Source organism: Arvicanthis niloticus, chromosome 12 (genome assembly GCF_011762505.2).
Source record: "Arvicanthis niloticus isolate mArvNil1 chromosome 12, mArvNil1.pat.X, whole genome shotgun sequence".
Lineage (NCBI taxonomy): Eukaryota > Metazoa > Chordata > Mammalia > Rodentia > Muridae > Arvicanthis > Arvicanthis niloticus.
In genome coordinates this window covers 67,596,447-67,618,103 of record NC_047669.1, presented here as the reverse complement: position 1 = coordinate 67,618,103, position 21,657 = coordinate 67,596,447, and the positions used below count along the sequence as shown (strand labels likewise).

General features: G+C 44.0%; 1 protein-coding gene and 1 pseudogene across 1 annotated transcript; both read left to right on the top strand.

Annotated features, from left to right (window-relative positions):
* The window catches only part of LOC117718314 (PRAME family member 12 pseudogene), a 28,832-nt pseudogene extending 20,914 nt beyond the window's left edge, over window positions 1-7,918 (top strand).
* Window positions 7,820-18,348, top strand: Adamts1 (ADAM metallopeptidase with thrombospondin type 1 motif 1). The gene is made up of 9 exons (XM_034515317.2): window positions 7,820-10,338; window positions 11,919-12,265; window positions 12,615-12,747; window positions 13,104-13,271; window positions 13,681-13,967; window positions 14,187-14,373; window positions 14,484-14,659; window positions 15,520-15,695; window positions 16,249-18,348. The coding sequence occupies exons 1-9, from the start codon at window positions 9,609-9,611 to the stop codon at window positions 16,946-16,948; spliced, it is 2,904 nt and encodes a 967-aa protein (XP_034371208.1). The 5' UTR covers window positions 7,820-9,608; the 3' UTR covers window positions 16,949-18,348.
* The last annotated feature ends 3,309 nt before the right edge of the window (window positions 18,349-21,657 follow it).

Below are 21,657 nucleotides of genomic sequence, written 5' to 3'. Positions count from 1 at the left end.
TGGGGAAAGGGAATTGTATGGACTATTGGTGGTTGGTGGTTGTACAAACTTGTGCAGTCACTATGGAAATTAGCCTAGACTTTTCTCAAAAACTAAAATTAGAACCTCCATATCACCCAATAGTACCATCCCTGAGCGTATACCCCAAGGTCACAATATCCTAGTATTCAGATTGTTGCTTGACTGTTTTCAATTCCTAATAATTAGGAAATAGAAGCAGCCTACAGTCCATCAACTGATTAGTGGATGACGGAGATATACATATATATACATGTACAAACAGCTTCCTAAGATAGATACATCTATAAAAAAGAATCTAAATGGAGCAGTCCCATAATGAGGAAGAGAAGGCCAATACTAGACATGCTAACAAGTAAAAACACTGGTATTAGGAGTAAGTTATGTCTTGTAGAGTCATTGGTCAAAAGGGTCTACATATGTATATATATATATGTATATATATGTATATATATGTATATGAATGGAATTGGAAAATAGTATATCACGTGAGGTTACACAGGTCCATAAAGACACATGCCATATGCACTTTCACATATGCATCATGATAGTAACCCAGAAGTGGAAGGAGACATTGAGAGGGAGAGATAGTAAAACACATGAGTCAGGGAAGTGGAAAGGGTCTAGTATGTATAAAAAGAACTAAAGAAGAGAGATGGGGTGCAAGGGGGAGGGAAAGGGAGGGAAAGGAGGAGGGATGGAGAGTTAACAAAAGCCATATGGAAGCCTACCGTGTGTTTGTTGAGTCCATGTGTGCATCCACAGCAGCTGTGGCTGCCTCCATTATAGCTGGACAAGAAGACAATTACAAATTCCAGCATGAGTGACGCAGGGGCTCCGGAGGCTCTACGCACAGCAGAGGAGCTGTTAAGAGTTGATGTGTGCTGGAGGAGGCTGAGTCACTTTTCTTTAGGAGTATAGCCATCGGGTGGTTTCTCAAGGTCACCTATGTGCATACCCGCCACATATTGTACTCAGTGGGATTTAAAAGAAATGAAGGACTTAAAGTGCACAGCTTTAATTACAGCACTCAAGAGGCGGAGGCAGGCAGATCTCTGAGTTCAAGGTCAGCCTGATCTACAGAGCAAGTTCCAGGACAGCCAGGGCTACACAGAGAAATTAACACACAAACAAAAAGTCCATGTGGAATGGCGTATGGAAACCTACTACTGCAGAAGCTTCCTAAGATAGATACATCTATAAAAAAGAATCTAAATGGAGCAGTCCCATAATGAGGAAGAGAAGGCCAATACTAGACATGCTAACAAGTAAAAACACTGGTATTAGGAGTAAGTTATGTCTTGTAGAGTCATTGGTCAAAAGGGTCTACAGATTTACCCCAAACATTACAGGTACTTCCACGGCTATAGGTTGTCCTCCGTAACCTGACAATACATCTCTGTTGCTGAACACACTACCTGTCTCATTCAACACGGAGAGAGCAAGCTGCTACCCACCTAGAGAGATGAGCCAAAAGACTGTGATGTGGGCAGCAAGATGTATCAGGAGAGGAACTCAGAAAGAGTTCACCCACTGAAATATTTTTCTGGTTTACCCATTAATGGTTATGAGAAATGTATGAAATAAAAACAACCATATTAATTCACAAGTAGCTCACAATAGCTGATAACTTAGGAATCTCTCTTTTCTCTCAACTTCCACAGCTTTTCAAAATTGTTGCCTTGGTGTCTTCTTATTTTGTCTTCCCATTCTGTATCCCAGTAAGTTTTGCTGTCAATCCTGTTCACCGTAAGCAGCCTCATATTCCATACAACTAAATTCTCTGCTTTGTTATCTGACACAGTGATGAGAAAAAAAAATCTTTCTATCAAATGCCCAACAGTGGAGAGAGGGAACTCAAAGAGTCCACCTCCAGTAGATAGACAGGGCCTCAAGTGAAAGGACTTGGTTACTAACCCACAGTCAAAATTTCTGACCCAAATTGTTTCTGTTTAAAAGAACTGCAGGGACAAAAATGGAGAAGAGACTGAAAGGCAGGTCAATGACCAGCCCAACTTGGGATTCATCTCAAGGGGAGGCTGCAAGGCCTGACACTGTTACTGATGCTATGATGTGCTTACAGATGGGAGTCTGGCATGGCTGTTCTCTGTGAGGCCCTACCAGCAGTTGACTGAGACAGATGCAGATACTTACACCCAACCATTGGACTGAAGTCGGGACCCCCTATAGTTGAATTAGAGGAAAAATTGAAGAAGCTGAAGGAGAGAGCAACTCCATAGGAAGACCAGCAGTCTCAACTAACCCAGACCCCCAAAAGCTCCCAGAGACTGAGCCACCAACCAGGAACATATACAGGCAGTTCAAGCCCCTTGGCACATATAGAGCAGAGGTCTGCCTGGTCTGGCCTTTGTGAGAGAAGATGTACTTAATCCTCGAGAGACCTGGGGGCGGGGGTTGTGGAGGGGAGAGTACCCTCTTGGAGGTAAAGGGAAGGAGAAATGGGATGAAGAACTGTTGGGGTGGGAGAACAGAAGGAGGGTCAACCCTGGAATGTAAATAAACAAAATAAAATTTAAAAAGGAAAAGAAGAAGAGCAACCAACTTCAGCTGTTAAAAACAAAACAACAACCACAAAACAAAACAAAACAAAACCTGGCTAAGTGCTATACTCTCAAGTGTTCAATACATTACTGTTAACCATGGCTACACTGCTGCGAAATGAACAGCAGTTAATTTCGCCTATTTACAATTTTATACACTTTGTAAAGTAGTTTTAACTGTAGGTGTGGACCTATGCTTATGTGAATGTGGTGTCAGTGTGCATGCAGAGGTGTGTGTGTATGTATGTGTGTGTGTGTGATGTGTGTGTATGTGTATATGCAGGTGCACGTGTGTGTGTATGTGTGTATGTGTGTGTGTGTGTGGTGTGTGTGTGTGTGTGATGTTTGTGTGTGGTGTGTGTGTATGTGTGTGTGTGTGTGGTGTGTGTGTATGTGTGTGTGGTGTGTGTGGTGTGTGTGTGTGTGTGTGTGGTGTGTGTGGTGTGTGTGTGTGTGTGGTTGTGTGTGTGGTGTGTGGTGTGTGTGGTGTGTGTGTGTGTGTGGTGTGTGTGGTGTGTGTGTGTATGTGTGTGTGTAGTGTTTGTGTATGTGTGTGTGGTGTGTGTGTATGTGTGTGTGTATGTGTGTGTGTATGTGTGTGTGTAGTGTGTGTGTGTGTGTGTGTGTGTGTGTGTTATGCATATATGAGTGCCTGGTTGCTTGTGGCTATATGCCTATGGAGATCGGATGATGTAGGGTATCCCGAATTCATTCCTCACATTATTCTCTTGAGAAAGGGTCTCTCACTGAATCTGGAGCTAGGCTAGTGACCAGCAATCCCCAGAAAACCCTTCCGTCTCTGCTTCCAAAGGCTGGGGTCACTGCCGTGTGACTGCATGCAGTTTTCTCCATGGGTTCTGAGTTCTGAACGATCTCCTGACCTCTGATCTCTTCACCTTAAATGTATGAGGTGAAAAACAAGCTAAATGCTTGACCTGGTGATCTGGTGATCACATGATAAAATGGATGTGCTGAGACATCACACTGTGTCCTGTGATCGTGCATTACCATTATGTGTCAACTAGATGCAGTATATGGGCTTTTTACTCTGGGCACTGTTCTGTGAGGTAGTACACGGCATCAAGGGAAAGGCTTAGTCAGAATGAAATCACTAGAGTCTAAGGACATCCAGCTGTGTTCTTAGCTCCATCTTTACTGCATTCGGTACCTAAGGTCTCCCACAGAAGCAGCCTCTCCCCCTGATTACCTTCAATCTGTTACCTCAGTCTTTGCAATATTTCAGATCAAAGTCTTCCATCTTCATTTTACATACGAGGAGTCTGGGGCTCGGTGACAGTCATAGGTCTCCCAAAGTCATAAAGTAAGGGGGTGACAAATTCAGAACATCAGAATTGAAACTTGGATTTATCTCACTCTCCAATCCAGATGGCAACAAGGGCAGGGAACAGACTCATCCCCACACGTGGACATGACTCTAGTAAGCTTTCTTTCCTCAGCTCACAGGATGACCCAACAGCCCTTGGGGAAAGAAGCTTTTCTGGAGCAGTGTTTCTAGAAGTGAGCAGATGCGTCCATTGATCTGCGCATGCTTGGAAAATGTACTATGCGGTGGGAGGAAAAGACTGGAAAACAGCGTAAGACTTTGAAGACAACTGAAAGTCACGGACTCTGAGAAGTCTCCGTTCCTCAGCCCTGGTGCATTGTCAGGGATCCTCTAACTACCAGTTGTCAGTAGGAAGGAGTACTTCAAAAATCACAAATCCTTCGAGGGATACAGGGCCTTCCAGGTTTACCACTTTACTGTCAGGAGCAAAACTCACTCCCAACACATTTGGAAACCTGACTTTCATCTTCTGGCTGCAATGGAAGCTGGGATTTCTCCAGTCTCTGCCAGCTAATCAACAAACTGCATGCTTGGTGGTGGGAAAGAGTGCACTACGTAGTTCAAACATCCTTCTTCAAAGTCTTGTATGCCTCCTGCTGACTGGCATAACCTGCTTTTAGCTCCAGTATCTATTAAACCCATGAATTGTGCTACTATAGTTTACATTTAGCAATAACGCATCTTCAGAATATAGCTTTTTAAATCACTCAGTATTGGGAAATCACTTATAGATGAGAGGATCACACACTGTTGGAAAAACTGGCAGGGTAAGACCTATTTTAAAATTTGTCTTTTGTTGCCCCCTGGTGGCTGCACTTTTCCTCTCCCTGCCCCCACTCCACTACCAAGCTTTCCCCCACCCCCCACCCCCCACCCCCGCCCTCTTTAACTTTTTGTTGTGGCCAAGGGAAATACTGTAAACCTGGAAAAGCAATTAAAGTGAGTACCAAGTGTCAAGTAGCAGTGTAAAAAACAAACAACAAACAAACAAACAACCCGCATAGTCAGTGAATCAACAAAGCTGTAATCTCTCAATAGATTGTATATCTGTAATTTATTCATTTGAGTTGCAGTGAGCTCTCAACTGTGACATATAAAAGCAGCCAAAGAATTCTCACTTTTTAAAACCTAACTAATATTTGGATTAAACTAACAAAATCGCACGATTAAAAATTATCTATCGGATTGAAAATATGTAAATACAAGTAACATTGCAATATTTAAAAACTGGTTTACAGGTTCCTTAAAATGGTAAGAGGAATCGGTTACATGTCTTTGGAAAGACATAAAACTTGCAAATTCCTAGTTTAACTGGAAAAGAAAACCGAATACCATTTATTGTAGAGTTTCGCCACCTTGTGGACTAAGTAAGAGGTACCGAAGCTGGTGAATCTTTTAAGGTGGAATTTTTTTCTACTATAAAACTCCTTTTGCTAGTAAAATGAAATTAATAATTGTAAAAAGAACACAAGTCGCAAGTCTGATAATATATTTACATACAAAACATTTGTATTCAAACACCAAGAAACATTTTATTAAATGATAATTTATTTCTGAGATCCCAATTTCATACAGTATCATCTTGACCGAGTTAATTAATCACTTTAAGGCTCCCCTCTTCTGTATTTTTTAGGAAATCCCTCAGATCTTCCAATGTACAAGTTTGGGGTTTGTAAAAAATCTCATGTCCAAATAGAATTGATAATTTCTCAGACTTTGATATTTATTAAACTCACAACCTGCTTAAATGGATGTTTTCTTTCTGAAATCTCGATTCAGATAAAAAATATTCATTGCTCCAATGTTGATATTTGTTCCTATGTAGCCTAAAGGGAGACTAATGCCAATCGGTTTCGAGTTCCTAATTGGTAAAGCACGGGGAGCCATGAATCAAAGCCTCCCATGCTTATGAAGTATGCTGGCTAGCTGTTGCTCTAGATAACTTTTACACTCAAACAATCCTAATAGCGCCTCTGTATCACCAGACCTCCTCACGTCACAGATGCCTGTAGAGTGTTCTCTTTGATAAAGACTTCATGAGAAGCGTTCTGTGTCTTTAACCTGAGAATCCTTGAGACAGACAAAGGTGGAAGGAACTCACTGAAGTCAACGGTTAGTAACTACTCCTTTTCCTTCGAAAAGAAAAAAAATTTTTTTTCAGGAATTCAGTGTGTTCAGAAAGGACAAGCATTCTTTTAGAAGGTCGAACTTTATATTTCTAAGATGAATAAACCCATGTCAGCTAGACGCATCTCAAAATAAATAAATTTTTTTGAGTATTTCTCTTAAGATGTGTTAAGCTGCTGTTTCTGCAAGCTTTTCTATGATGAAATACAGTGTATAGGAAGAAAACCAGAAATACAAGAAGCAGATATTAGCAAAGCATAGGCATTTTGGGTGCTGATACAAATCCAGGAGCAAGGGTTTTACAGGTGTAACACTATCCAAGTTACTACAATAACCCAATATTTCACCATTGTCTCTCAGGTCAGTAAATAGAACCCCTAAAATCTTATTTTTTTTCATTCAGATATTTTCTTTCAATTTACATTTTGCTTATAAAGAGTGTGTGTGTGTGTGTGTGTGTGTGTGTGTGTGTGTTATATGCTTGTGTGCCAAAAACAGAATGCTGATCTTAATTTTTAAAAAGTGGATTAGAGACTCCTCTGAATGTGCACTTTTTTTTTTTCAGTTTAGTAATTGGCAACTCCAACACCCGTGTCCCTGTTGAAGCGATTAAAAAAGAATCATTTCCCAGAACTACAGGTGCACAACAGATTGGAGCCATTATGCAAAAGAACAGAAATCTGGAGAGAAACCCAGAGAATATAAAAGCCATGTTCCTGGCAACCCTTTCCCCTTTAACTCGGTGCCTTTTTTATTCCAGTTCTATTTGGATACAGAACATGAAATATGAAAAAATTATAATGGATTTGAAGTAACCCATCTGAGATTCGAGATGTACTCCAACCGAAATCCCTTCCAACATGAGCAGACAAGAGGCAGGAATGGGCACGGGGCCAAGCTTGCATCCACTTTAAAAGGTGAAGTTGCCATGGGAGAGTGAATAGGCTGAAATATATTACACTTTGATTTTAAAATTACATATTTTTCTGGTGGTCCTGCAAATCTCCCTTCCTGTCTCAATTTAAGGAGGTCGCACATACATTATGGATCTAGTAGGACTTTCATCCCCTGGGCCACCTCAAGAATCTTCAGTCTCCATCACGCACTGGTTTTTATGATCTACATTCTAAGCAAGGAAGGGGTTTGTGAACGCGCACGGGTGACTGCCCTTGTTTGTGTTTGTTCTCACAAGTATCTAATCTTGCTTGTTAGCAAATGAGGGAGAACAGAGCGGAAGGAAGCCACACAAACAGTCAAGATAAAAAAAAAAAAAAAAAAAAAAGCATAACAGAAAATAGAAATGTTTCTCAAACAAAGTGGGTGGACCAGTACTGTGGGGTTTGGGAAAGCCCACTTGTTGAAGCAGGTTCTTAGACAAAAAGACAGAGGCTGGACACTTCACAAATGAAGCCCCCACCCGCTGCTGCTCCTAACTGTGGCCATCAGTTAGCGTTGAAGAAGAGATGAAGAAAGATGAAGAAGCAGAAAGGAAGGAAGGAAGACAGACAACATCAACGTTCCCTGATGGAAGAGCAAGGTTGCTTGATGTGTATAGTTCAGCTAGGAGTGTGATCTTAAGAAACCAAATTTTGAGAGCAGACTCCTCCGGTGAGCTCAATCACCAGGAAGTTATTAAGAGCTTTGGAGGAGCTTGGGGTGGCCTTGCTTATCTCAGCCACTTTTTTTTTTTTAATTCGATTTTCTCTGGTGTGGGAAACAAAGTTTTTGTTTCTGTTTTCATGCAGGCTATCTAGAACCCTGGGAACGTGTCTGGCAGAAACCTTTGGAAGAGGATGCCTTGGAAGATTGCAAGGAACTGTCTGAGGCCCACAAATTTAGAAAGATCTGGGGAGGAGCAAAGGGATGAGATCAACCGAGAGCCAACCGAGCAACGGATGGGGGTGGGGCAGCAAGTCAGGAGCAGAGAACTGGGAAGGGCAGAGAACAAGAGCTCGCTGGAATGAGCGCGCCGGTCTGCCTGAGGACTTGGGTTGTGGTTCTCAAGATTGTCCTAATGCCTTTCCGCCAGTGAGAGCATTGTGAACCATTTCCTTCCTCTGGGTCACAGAGCCCCTCCCTCTTTCTCAGTGGAAGAGCCACTCGACTTTTTCTTAGGGGCCGGGGTTGGAAGGGCTCAGCTTTTATGACTTTCGTAATGGGGCTGCTGCCTTTCCCTTCCCGGTAGGAACAGCGGGGGGAGGGGAACCCGGTTTCTTCCCACCCCATCCCCCCGCATTGGACTTGGTACTGAAGTGGGGAATCTTAGATGCATCTGTCCGCCTGGCCTGCGGCCTGCAGCAACTGCTGTTAGATTTTGGAAGTGCGCGGACTGGGCGGGAGTTGCTTCTCCGGTGAAGAAGAGCAAGCAGAAATCCCTTCTTAGTCTCTAGGGAACTAAAACTGATTCCAGATAGACTATTCCGGAAAGAGCCAGGATACAACCCACCCCCGCCCCCATCCCACCGACGTCTCTAGGTAGGACTTGAAGAAACTGTTAAGGTCGTTCCACGTGGATTTTTAAAATCCGGAGCCTGAGAAGTGCCCCGTGAACACCCCACCCCTCCTACACACTCTCTCAATCCCTCTTTTCTCTTCCTGAGAAGCTCAGAGTCAACATACTCTGCCCAAGAAAAGCTGGGGTTAAGAGAAGGACGCTGTAGCTAAGGTGCTCGTGGAAGGGTGGAAGAGACGGAAAAGAAGGGTGATTTTTAAGAAAAGGCAGCTGTAGGTAACAGCTCACTTTGGGGGAGAAGAGGCTCTGAGTAGAGGAGAAAAGGAATGTTGAGGAATCTTTTTCAATTCGACCCTCTTTCTTGGAAACCGCAGCCCAATCGGGGCACAGGAAGGGCGACAGGAAGCAGGGTGGTCCGAGAATCAACAGCCAAGAGATGAAGTTAAAGGTTCACTCTTTTCCCCAGAGCAGCCAGGGCTGTACAAAGTGCTGGTCACAGCGCTGTTTCGGCGTCTTACGCCCCCAGAGTGACGAGCTGTGGCGTGAGGCCAGCGCGGAGGCTGCCCCCTCCCCCTTCAGGCCCCGAGGCGCAGAGCTCGGTTTAGCACCAACTGAGCTCAGGGGGCGGTGTCGCAGGGTTGGTGGGGAAGGGAGGGGCTCCAATGTGGCTATAAAGGGGCGGCCGGGGCTGCCTGGTCCTTGCACTCGCTGGAAAGTGGCTCCGAGCTAGGTGCTATCGCAAGGCCAGAGAGCACAGCCCGGCGGAGAGAGGACAGATCCTTGCTCAGATCGAGCCAAATCGCGGCCAAGGCGGAGGACGAAGAGTCCAGGCTCCTATTCTGGACTTGTTCCCCAGCTCCCGGGGGAGTCTCGATCCTACAGCAGCTATTGCAGTGCGGAGCCTCCAACTCTCGGTGCTGGAATTAAAAAAAAAAAAAAAAAAATTCCCGCGCAGCCTCTTTCTAAGTGACCCAGAGCTTTGGCTGCTAGCTCTGCACCAACTTTTAAATCAAAGTGATCGTGAATTTTAAGCATCGGAGCAAGCCAGTGAAGCTCTGCGCGTCTAACCAGAACAAGAGTTCTCTGCGCCGCAGTGTGCGGTGACATGCAGCCAAAAGTCCCTTTGGGGTCACGCAAGCAGAAGCCCTGCTCCATCATGGGGGACGTCCAGCGGGCAGCGAGGTCTCGGAGCTCTCTGTCTGCACACATGCTGTTGCTGCTCCTTGCTTCCATAACAATGCTGCTATGTGTGCGGGGCGCACACGGGCGCCCCACGGAGGAAGATGAGGAGCTGGTGCTGCCCTCGTTGGAGCGCGCCCGGGGCCACGATTCCACCACACGCCTCCGTCTGAACGCCTTTGGCCAGCAGCTGTATCTGAAGTTGCAGCCGGATAGCGGTTTCTTGGCGCCTGGCTTCACCCTGCAGACGGTGGGGCGCAGTCCCGGGTCCGAGGCACAACATCTGGACCCCACCGGGGACCTGGCTCACTGCTTCTACTCCGGCACGGTGAACGGTGACCCCAGCTCCGCCGCCGCCCTCAGCCTCTGCGAAGGTGTGCGCGGTGCCTTCTACCTACAAGGCGAGGAGTTCTTCATTCAGCCAGCGCCTGCGGCGGCCACCGAACGCCTGGTCCCCGCCGTCCCCGAGGAGAAGTCATCCGCACGGCCGCAGTTCCACATCCTGAGGCGAAGGCGGCGGGGCAGCGGCGGGGCCAAGTGCGGTGTCCTGGACGACGAGACCCTGCCAACCAGCGACTCCGGACCCGAAAGTCAGAATACCCGGAACCAGTGGCCTCTGAGGGACCCCACTCGTCAGGGCACGGGAAAGTCAACAGGTATAAGAGTGCCCCCACACCCATCCTTCAGTCCCCCCAACCCCCGCGCTCCACTTCTTTACGAGGCGTGACTGGGGGAACACTCCAGATCGCCTCTGGATGCGAACAACTCAGGCCTGCAGTGAATTGAGGTTCTGGGTCGTAACTCCCCCCCCCCACCCCACCCCACCCCCCCAAAAAAGTTGACCAGACAGTGCTAGAACGTTTATTTGCCAGAATAGTTAATAATTTAAGAAAAGAATGAATCAGAGATCCTGCAGATAAGGGTGAAGCGATTCCTCCTTACACTGAAGAATCTCTTCCCATCCCTTTAGTGAATGTATGAGTTCACTTTAACTAGGTTGTAGTTTCGCGCTGAGTTTTGTAACGTCAGTCCGTGTGTGCACGTAGCGCTCAGAGGAGGGCGGAGTAGAGGAGCGAGGGTGACCTGGATGTGTGTTCAGGAGCCAGGGCAACGGAGTGGTGATCTCAGTTCTGTGGCCTTCCGTCCGTCCCCTTCCCCCATTTGAAAAGCTGACCCCGATGGCTGGTGGCTCCGGGGGGGGGCCCTCTGCAGAACCTGCTTGGGAGGTCTTTGCTCAGCTCGCCCCGCCTCCAAGCGCCTCTTACCTCGGCCTGGCGACTCACACTCCCTCTCCCGGCCGAGGTTGTGCTCCCCAGCGCTGTGGAATGTTCAGCTTCTGCTGACCCTCCCTGCTACACTTTCCGCCTGCCTCTGCTGTGTTCAGTCCCTAACTAGCCAGTTAGTTCATTTTATCATTCAAGTCTCTTTTTGTCCTGTTCTAGACTTCTCCCCCTTGTCCGACTTGTCTTAGGAGCTGGTAGTCATGCCCCACCTTATGACTTCTCTGAAGGCTGAGTCTCAGCAACCCCAGAAGGGCTGTTTTCCAAATAGGCAACCCTGGTTTGAGAAAGGAACTTCCCCCCCCCCCCCGCCCCCCAGCCCCGGGGCTCAGGGAGTGACAGGAGGCAGGAATAGACTGCTGGGCAGAGTGGGTGGTCCTAGTGCCCGGAACTGGATTGAGCAGAGAACCCCCTGGGACCCCCTGAATGAGAGAGCTGAGCCTTACAGACTGAGACTCCTCAAGCCCCACCCCTTGGCAGAGGCTCCCCCCCCCCCTCCGGCCCTGCCCCATGCCTTCCACGTGGAGCTGGATGATCTCATTCAGGATTTCAGCCCTGGCTTCAATAGTGAAAGGGTGACTCAGGGCGCTCTGCCTGCTTCTCTTGCCAACTTTTTACTACAGCTGGGTAGGATGATATCCATACTGCCTTACTCGGGCCATGGAGTTTTCAAAGGCCACAAAAGAAACCCAGCAGACACATTATTAGACAGTTTGATCATTCTGTTGGGCGTCTGTTTGTTTGTTTTGTTTTGTTTTATTTAAAGCAAAAGAGAAAAACTTAAAAATAACATCCACGGTTTTTTAAAGATGCAAATATTTGTTTTATTTTTGTTCCAGGTGTATTTCAGTTTTATTTACTTTGACTAGGTTACCTTTCCTAATATACCCTAAGAGACTCACTATTATGAGAAGGACATGACAACCCATGGGCAAACTTCCTTTTTCTTTTTACAGGACCAGGAAACATAAGGAAGAAGCGATTTGTGTCCAGTCCCCGTTATGTGGAAACCATGCTCGTGGCTGACCAGTCCATGGCCGACTTCCATGGCAGCGGTCTAAAGCATTACCTTCTAACCTTGTTCTCGGTGGCAGCCAGGTTTTACAAACACCCCAGCATTAGGAATTCCATCAGTCTGGTGGTGGTGAAGATCTTGGTCATATACGAGGAGCAGAAGGGACCGGAAGTTACCTCCAATGCGGCTCTCACCCTTCGGAATTTCTGCAGCTGGCAGAAACAGCACAACAGCCCCAGTGACCGGGATGCGGAACACTATGACACAGCAATTCTGTTCACCAGACAGGTAAGATGCGATGTTATCACCCATTTCATCACCTCGGAGGTCAGCCTTGAGCTAAGCAGATGGCTTGAGAAGGCATCTCATCGGTATTGCCTCACTTCCGTTTTGGTTATGGGCTAGCTTAATCTGTCTCGTTTATTTCGATTTTAAATTTCAACATCTCCAGTTGCACAGTTCTATTTTAAAAGCATTACAGGCAATCTTGCTTAGAGGGACATGTAGTGAGTCCTTCACGCCCAACAATAATGAATGGACATGCTTGAAAGTGCATGTGAAGACACGCCCGGCTGAAGAGCAAAGTGTCGAGTCCACTCTGTCCTACTTAAAAGGAATTTCCCTTGGCTCTCTGTAGGATTTATGCGGCTCCCACACGTGTGACACTCTCGGGATGGCTGATGTTGGGACTATATGTGACCCCAGCAGGAGCTGTTCAGTCATTGAAGATGACGGGTTACAGGCTGCCTTCACCACAGCCCATGAATTGGGTAAGTCGGCTTCAGAGTACAAATTAAGCCCAAATGCATGGATATAACCCAATAAGGCAATCTGATGAGAGAGAGAGAGAGAGAGAGAGAGAGAGAGAGAGAGAGAGAGAGAGAGAGAGAGAATCTCAGACTATCTTGCTTCTTTAACCACCAGCCCTTTTAGAAATTGTAGGGTATATTTTCCACTATTTCAAATACGGTCTTACTAGAATACGATAAAGAGCTACAAACATTCGAAAGTTGGCCTTTTTATCTATACCCTGATCAAAGTATCAGCCCCAACACAGGTTGTGTAGTAAGAGGGCAGTTGAGCTGCACGGGATCATAACTTAATGTCGATCTTGTCTGCTTCCCAGGCCATGTGTTTAACATGCCGCACGATGACGCAAAGCACTGCGCCAGCTTTAATGGAGTGAGTGGGGATTCTCATCTGATGGCCTCGATGCTCTCCAGCTTGGACCACAACCAGCCCTGGTCACCTTGCAGCGCCTACATGGTCACGTCATTCCTGGATAACGGCCATGGTAAAGTGACAGCCCCTTCTTCTAGATGGTGTCCAACCTTCCTTGTGCAGGGTTCTAGTTAAGTGAGCTCCACAGATCTTGGTCAATTCATTTTCCCCTCTCAGAATTACTTTGCTCTGTCAAGATCATAAGTTGGAGATCTTTACCTCCACTGCATCCCGCTCCCAACATCTACTCATTCAGAAACAGTAACTCCTCACCACTGTGAATTCGGAAATACTCCATTGAGGATAGTGTCTTGATAAAAGTCTATAGTTCCTTAATATTGGTATTCCCCAAATACTAAATTTCACAAGTGAATGGCTTTAAATGTCCACTATGCATGTTTTCACCAAATATGTACTAATAACTGCCTCTTATTTCTTTTCTTTTCTTTTCTTTTTCTTTTCTTTTTTTTTTTTTTTTTTAGGGGAATGTTTGATGGACAAGCCCCAGAATCCAATCAAACTCCCATCTGATCTTCCCGGTACCTTGTACGATGCCAACCGCCAGTGTCAGTTTACATTTGGAGAGGAATCCAAGCACTGCCCTGATGCAGCCAGCACATGCACAACCCTGTGGTGCACTGGCACCTCTGGTGGCTTACTGGTGTGCCAAACAAAACACTTCCCTTGGGCAGATGGCACCAGCTGTGGAGAAGGGAAATGGTGTGTCAGTGGCAAGTGTGTGAACAAGACCGACATGAAGCATTTTGCTGTGAGTTTTCCTAATGAAATATATTTGTGTGCAACTCAGAATTGAGAAGAGCAAAGTGATGTTTGAGGCCCTTTCGCAGACAAGCCCCTCTATCTGTGTCCCATAGTGGGACAAAGAGATGATAGCGTAGTTTGAGAACTGATTCTCTGTTTTACATTTCTCTCTGATTCCCTAAAATGTCTCAATTGTTCTAACACTGATATCGGTATCTCCATTTAGACCCCTGTTCATGGAAGCTGGGGACCATGGGGACCTTGGGGAGAGTGCTCAAGAACCTGTGGTGGAGGGGTTCAATACACAATGAGAGAATGTGACAACCCAGTCCCAAAGAACGGAGGGAAGTACTGTGAAGGCAAACGAGTCCGCTACAGGTCCTGTAACATTGAGGACTGTCCAGACAACAACGGTGAGTCATACTGGACCTCAGCTCTCAGAAACCAGGCAGAGGCGATGTGCCCACAACATGTGGTTGGAAGCTGGCAACTGGGAACGTCATCCCGGTCATTCTCTTTTCAGGAAAAACGTTCAGAGAGGAGCAATGCGAGGCGCACAACGAGTTTTCCAAACCTTCCTTTGGGAATGAGCCCACAGTGGAATGGACACCCAAGTATGCTGGCGTCTCGCCCAAGGACAGGTGTAAGCTCACCTGTGAAGCCAAAGGCATTGGCTACTTCTTTGTTTTACAGCCCAAGGTAGGCACTTTCACACATGTATCTTTGCTAAGGAGCCAAAGACCTTGGCTTGCTGCAGTTCCATGCAAACCTTTGGGCTCTCTTTACCTATTAATTTGTGTTCAGTTTTGAATTTGGAATACTTCTAAAGGAAGGAGAAACTCCTTGCTTTGGGATGTGTATTGCTCTAGCTAGCACTTAGAAGAGTCTTAAATCTGTTTAATATTGCTTCTTTATAGCCAAAGAATGGCCCTTTGAAAACTGAAGAGCCTTCCTGTATAACTAGGTTTCGCATACAAAAATTCATGGTTAGATAAATTATACATTAACACGGCATCCGGGAATTTTAGAAAGTAGTCCAAAGTACTTGTTACTAGGTACCTAGCAGCCACACAGCACATACACTCACACTCACTAAGGTGAGAGTTTGAAAATTAAAAATTCATTGTTGGAACATGTACTTTGAACAAAGAGACTCGCCATTTCTTTTGGGGTTTCGCTGAGGGGATAAGTCTTACTTTGAAGTAGGAAATGGAATTTGTCATGTATTCTTAGCATTAGACGATAGGAAAATACATCCAGGCTGTGGATGAAATATTTAGCAAGTGATTTACGAAGCACCTTCGACTACTACAGCGTACTATGCTAGACACTGAGGTTGGAACAGCAATCAAAGCGACACTGAACACTGCTACTGTTGATCTTGGAGATAGGGCAGCAAACATATAAAATCAAGACACTTGTAAACTCTGCAGATAGCTATACAGACTGCTGTGAAAGCCAAAATGAAGGTTATCCTGTGGCATGAGAAGAGTACATGTCGTATTCCCGGTTGCCATCCCATCAGACATTTAACCATCAGGTGCATGTCGTCTCCACAGGTTGTAGATGGCACTCCCTGTAGCCCAGACTCTACGTCTGTCTGTGTGCAAGGACAGTGTGTAAAAGCTGGCTGTGATCGCATCATAGACTCCAAGAAGAAGTTCGATAAGTGTGGCGTTTGTGGAGGAAATGGCTCCACGTGCAAGAAAGTATCAGGAACAGTCACCAGTACAAGGTGAGTCTCGGAACCCTCACTGCTGGAGTAGAGAGGTTCTGCTGCTCAGGTGGTAGACAGCCTCCCTAGTATCCAGAAGGTCCTGGGTTCAGATCCCCAACACTACCTGAGACCTGGTATTGTGGCATGAATCTGTAATCCCAGTGCATGAGAGACAGAGACAGGAGTGACAAGATTGTCATGTCAGATACTCAGCTCATTTTTGCCACGTAGCGAGTTTCAGGTCACCTTGGGCGACATGAAAACCTAACTCAAAATACTAATACACAAAAACAATAAACCCAGCACTTCATGTAATTCCAGTGGTCTAGGTTAGCCTGGTCTACACAATGAGCCCCAATATAACCTGGCCTACAAGTGAACCCTTATCTCTAAAAACTAAAATTAATTAATTAATCAACGTACAGCAAAGCACATGCTTTAGAGACCATGTAATTTTGATATATGATTTTATAGGACTAAGGAAAAGTCACATTTAAAAGAATTGCATATTTTTAAACATTGTGGTTGATTAACCAATTGAAAGACACATACCTGTTTTCTTTGTCCACAGACCTGGGTATCATGACATTGTCACAATTCCAGCTGGAGCCACCAACATTGAAGTGAAACACCGCAATCAAAGGGGGTCCAGAAACAATGGCAGTTTTCTGGCTATTAGAGCTGCAGACGGTACCTATATTCTGAATGGAAACTTCACTCTGTCCACACTAGAGCAAGACCTCACCTACAAAGGTACTGTCTTAAGATACAGTGGTTCCTCGGCAGCGCTGGAAAGAATCCGCAGCTTTAGTCCACTCAAAGAACCCTTAACTATCCAGGTTCTTATGGTGGGGCATGCCCTCCGACCCAAAATCAAATACACCTATTTTATGAAGAAGAAGACGGAGTCCTTCAACGCCATTCCCACATTTTCAGAGTGGGTGATTGAGGAGTGGGGGGAATGTTCCAAGACATGCGGCTCAGGTTGGCAGAGAAGAGTGGTTGAGTGCAGAGACATTAACGGACACCCTGCTTCCGAATGTGCGAAAGAAGTGAAGCCAGCCAGTAGCAGACCGTGTGCAGACCTTCCTTGCCCCCGTTGGCAGGTGGGAGACTGGTCACCATGTTCCAAAACTTGTGGGAAGGGTTATAAGAAGAGAACCTTGAAATGTCTGTCCCACGATGGGGGTGTGTTATCAAATGAGAGCTGTGATCCTTTGAAGAAGCCAAAGCATTACATTGACTTTTGCACACTGGCCCAGTGCAGTTAAGAGGGTTTGAGGACATGATAGCTAGCGTGGGAGGGCTGATACACTGAGGGCAAGCGTGCTGGAGGGAACCAGTAGGCAATGAGGTATGACAATGAGGTGTGTGTAGGGGATACATAGCAAAAGAGATAGATTAGGACACTATCCTGCCAGTTAAATTCTGATAAGGTAGTTAAGGAAGAATTGTAGCATCTGAAAGGCCATACACAGCTCTATGAAGTCCCAAAGCACTATTAGTATTTCATTTGTTACATCTATTGCACAAATAATTTTCAGAGTCTGGCAGAAGCATGGCTACCCTGTTGCATGGTACTAATTAGATGCTTGGTATCACAGGGGTTGGGAAAGGCAAAGCAGAGGGATGGTAAGATTGGATTTCAAACAAGGCACCCTTTCTGTCACTGGAGGCAGGGAGAAAGGTCCAAACAAGATCATCATTTGAAGTTTCTGGCTGCTGTGGTTTCAGGGAAGGGTGATGCATCTTTCCTATCCATAGAGAAAAGTTGATTGTTCAACATAAGAGAAAGCTTCCTGCTTTGCTTTCTCCTAAGGTTAGCCTGACGGGGGACTGTGCATGTTAAAGGTAATCCATGGCTCACAACACGCATAAAATAATACATGTCGTGCCAGCGTAAGAATGGGGTATAGAGATCAGGGTCCCATGAGATGGGGAGCACGGAGATCACTCGTCTCACGTGGGAGGCTGCTGTGGGGTAGCAGGTCCACTCCTGGCAGCTGGTCCAACAGTCGTATCCTGGTGAATGTCTGTTCAGCTCTTCTACTGAGAGAGAATATGACTGTTTCCATATGTATATGTATATAGTAAAATACATTACTATGAATTATATGTACTTCATAAGTATCGGTTTGTTTGTTCCTTCTAAGAAGGACTATAGTTTATAATAAATGCCTATAATAACATATTTATTTTTATACATTTATTTCTAATGATAAAAACCTTTAAGTTATATCGCTTTTGTAAAAGTGCATATAAAAATAGAGTATTTATACAATATATGTTAACTAGAAATAATAAAAGAACACTTTTGAATGTGTATGCCTATTTCCTGAAGTGGGATTAACTCCTGGGCAAGAAATCTGATGCGACACAAACAATGGATTTCAAGACAGTTTTGAAATTTGGGTGAATGAACTGTGTTTCCTGTTTATAGAAGTACTAATAAAAAAAAAGTTGATGATGTCTTTAGTGATAAGATTGTTATTAATGTGGTTGGCAAATTACTGTAAAGAGCCAGATGGTATGCGTTTGTGGCACTGTAGGCTGTCTTTCCTGCCACAACTATGTAGCAGTGAGTGCTTTGTAGGACTGAGAGCAGCCATAAATGACATGTAAATGATTAACCATGGCTGTGCTTTAATAAAACTTTATTTACAAAAACAAATGGTGGGCCAGATTTGTTCTGTGAACCTGTTTGCCAACCCCCAATGTGATAGAGTAAATGGAAAATGGTTCAGCTTCCGGTGCATTTTGGATTTTCGTCTCTCTTCGTGATATCAAAGAAGTGCGTGCATGAGCATACTTAAGCTATTGAGTGCAAACAGTGCCTCATACATTAGGGACAGATATAAGTGGTGAGCTAATGCTGTGAACTATTTCCCTCCCTCACCAGTAATACTGAGGTTTGGGGTAGAAGTCTTGGACTTCTGTAGACCACTGTGTTTTTGAAAACTAAATATTAATCAGTGACAGGTTCAGATTATTTCCATTGTACTGTTGCTTTTAGAAAACTGTGCCCAACTACTGACATTTCTAACTTTCCATTCACCTTTTTGTCTCTTCAGCATATATATATATATATATATATATATATATATATATATATATATATATCCCGTAACAAAATGCTAACTTTGGCCTCCATTACTTAGTGTGTCCCCCTCAGCAACTGAATGGATGGTTCTCAGAAATTAGCTATGTCTGCACAGACAAGGCTGTAGTGGGTATAGGGCATTAACTGGATTAACTTTTTATATCACCTACTTTAAGACCCAAAGATCATGGAATAAGTCTTTCCATGTAGAACTTAACCAGGCAATTCAGCAACCCAGGTTGTCCTATGTAACAGCAACTTTCATTGATACTGACTTGCCTCTTAGTATGGTGCAAATTCCCATGGTTGGTTAGAAAAATATACTCCCACAAGCCTACACATGTTACCGAGCAAAGGTTCATATATTGCAGTTAAAATCTGTAACAGAGAAAAAAATTCTTTACTGAACTTTTCTTAATCACTAAGAGGTATTTTCTCCCCCCTTTACTTAAGCAGCTTTACTCAGGAGACTTGAATATTAACATACTATAAGAACCAGAAGTGGTGGCTCATGTCTGTAATTTTAGTGCTCTGAGGACCAAGGCAGTAGGGTGATTGCAAACTAGTCTATGCTACAGCAAAAATCCCACACTTTGAAACAATATAATACATATATAACTGTATAAATAAATATATTTGTGTGATTTATTGGTGGGAGAAGGGATTTTAGTGTAGAAACAATGAAATTTAGTTTACAAACTACACATACACACACACACACACAAATATATATATACATATATATAAATATATTTATATATATGTATATATATATTTGCGTATATATGTATATATACATATATATAAATATATTTGTGTATATATGTATATATCTGCATATATGTACATTTATAAATATATTTATAAATAAATAAAGTATATAAATTTATAAATATATAAATATTTATATATTTATATATATGTACATATATATAAATATATTTATATATTTATAAATATATTTATAAATATATATAATATATAAATATATTATATAATATATAAATATATTTATATATGTGTACATATATAAATATATTTATATATGTACATATATACACATATATATATACATATATATGTGTATATATATATTTGTGTGTGTGGTTTCATTTAATTGACTTAGAAATTACATTTGTTTCCTTTTTTAAAAATCTCTAAAAGTAAGTTTGATTAACATAAAAGTCAAAGATTTATAAAATGTTATACAGAAAAGTGTATCTGAATATGAGAATAAAAGACACAGCATAAACAGGAGAGCCTTAAAAGGTACACGGGATTGAACATGAAGTCCACACATACATTTGCTCGACTCCACCAGGAGGTAGTAAGAACTTGCAATGATAATGTTTTACTCTCTGAAAATCCCATCATATTCTGATAGAATGTAAACCCCAACAGTTAAAGGAGCAATGATGATTTGCAACCTAAAAAGCCCATATTTTCAAGAGTAAACTCAAAAACAAATGAACAAAAACAAACAAACAAACAAACAAAAAAAAACATACTCAGAAGGAAGACGCAGGCTGATCTCTGAGTTCAGGGCCAGCCTGATCTATAGAATTACAGTCCCATAACCCCTAAAGAAATAGCAGCAGTCATTAAAAGTCTTCCCACCAAAAAATGCCCAGGACCAGATGGTTTTAGTGCAGAATTCTATCAGACCTTCAAGGAAGACCTAATACCAATTCTCTTCAAACTATTCCACAAAATAGAAACAGAAGGAACACTACCCAATTCTTCTATGAAGCTACAATCATGCTCATACCTAAACCTCACAAAAACCCAACAAAGAGATCTGTCACACCTCCTATTCTTAAAATTCTGCACAGACACCCAGGTTTTATCAATGTGGCCTCCTCTTGTATGGCCTGAAACTGTTCCCAGAGAGAACTTTTGTGTCTCTAGCACCTGCTTCCCATCACTGACAGCCAAGTCCCAGGTCTGGTTTCTCTACCACTCATCGATGTGTCTCCTGAGGGGAGAGCTATATTCCTTTTCAGACTGTCTTATGAATACATCCCCCAGTTCTCTTGCCTAGTCTTATGTAACAGTTCATCACCCAACACTCAACACTGTCCATCTATGCTAGGCCTCCAGGCCAAGGTAGATGACCACATCTTTGGGACCACATAGTCTAGGTCTCCTAGTGAATTTTACTCCATTCCATCCTCGTACCCCCTCCCTACACGCATAGTACCAGACCCAGAGAGGATCCAGAAAGATCTGCTGAGTCCGACCTACTCTGAGCCACCACTGCCCCTCTATCCCCTTAGACACAGAGGAAGGCAGGAGTTATATCTAAGCACAATCTCTTGCCTACTCTGACCCAGAACGCTCAGTATACACGATCTCTCTAGGATTACGCAGGAGCCCATTCTGAGAACTTCCTTGGCCAGAGCCCAACCCAGAACCACATTCTTGTGCTTTTACAAAGAGTCTGCTAGGCCACTTGCTGCTTTTCCACACCCAGACTCTGCTAGGAAGCCAATTAGGACTTCACTCAAGTGTTCTAGCATGACGCTAAGGCAGTGGTTCTCAACCTTCCTAATGTTGCAACCTTTAATTCAGTTCTTCATAAAACCATTTTTGTTGCTACTCCATAACTGTAATTTTGTTGTTATGAATCATAATCTGAACATTTTTTAGACAGAGGATTTCCAAAGGGGGAGGTAGGAAGCCTCAGATTGAGAACCTCGGCCTTAGAGTCTAAGGTTCATGCATCACACTGGCCACCACTGTGCTAGAATCACCCCACCCCAGTTTCTCCAATCAATAATCAACACCGAGTATATGTTCACTCCTCCTACCTGGACTGAAGTAAAAATTAAGTTTAGACATCAGCAAAAGAAAACCAAACCTCCACTCAACACAGATGGG

Bases quoted from the DNA above. Each gene is read 5' to 3' on its own strand.
- Adamts1 (XM_034515317.2), top strand. From the start codon at position 9,609: ATGCAGCCAAAAGTCCCTTTGGGGTCACGCAAGCAGAAGCCCTGCTCC. The intron at 13,968-14,186 runs GTGAGTTTTCCT...ATCTCCATTTAG, and splicing joins CCGACATGAAGCATTTTGCT to ACCCCTGTTCATGGAAGCTG. The intron at 14,660-15,519 runs GTAGGCACTTTC...TCGTCTCCACAG, and splicing joins TCTTTGTTTTACAGCCCAAG to GTTGTAGATGGCACTCCCTG.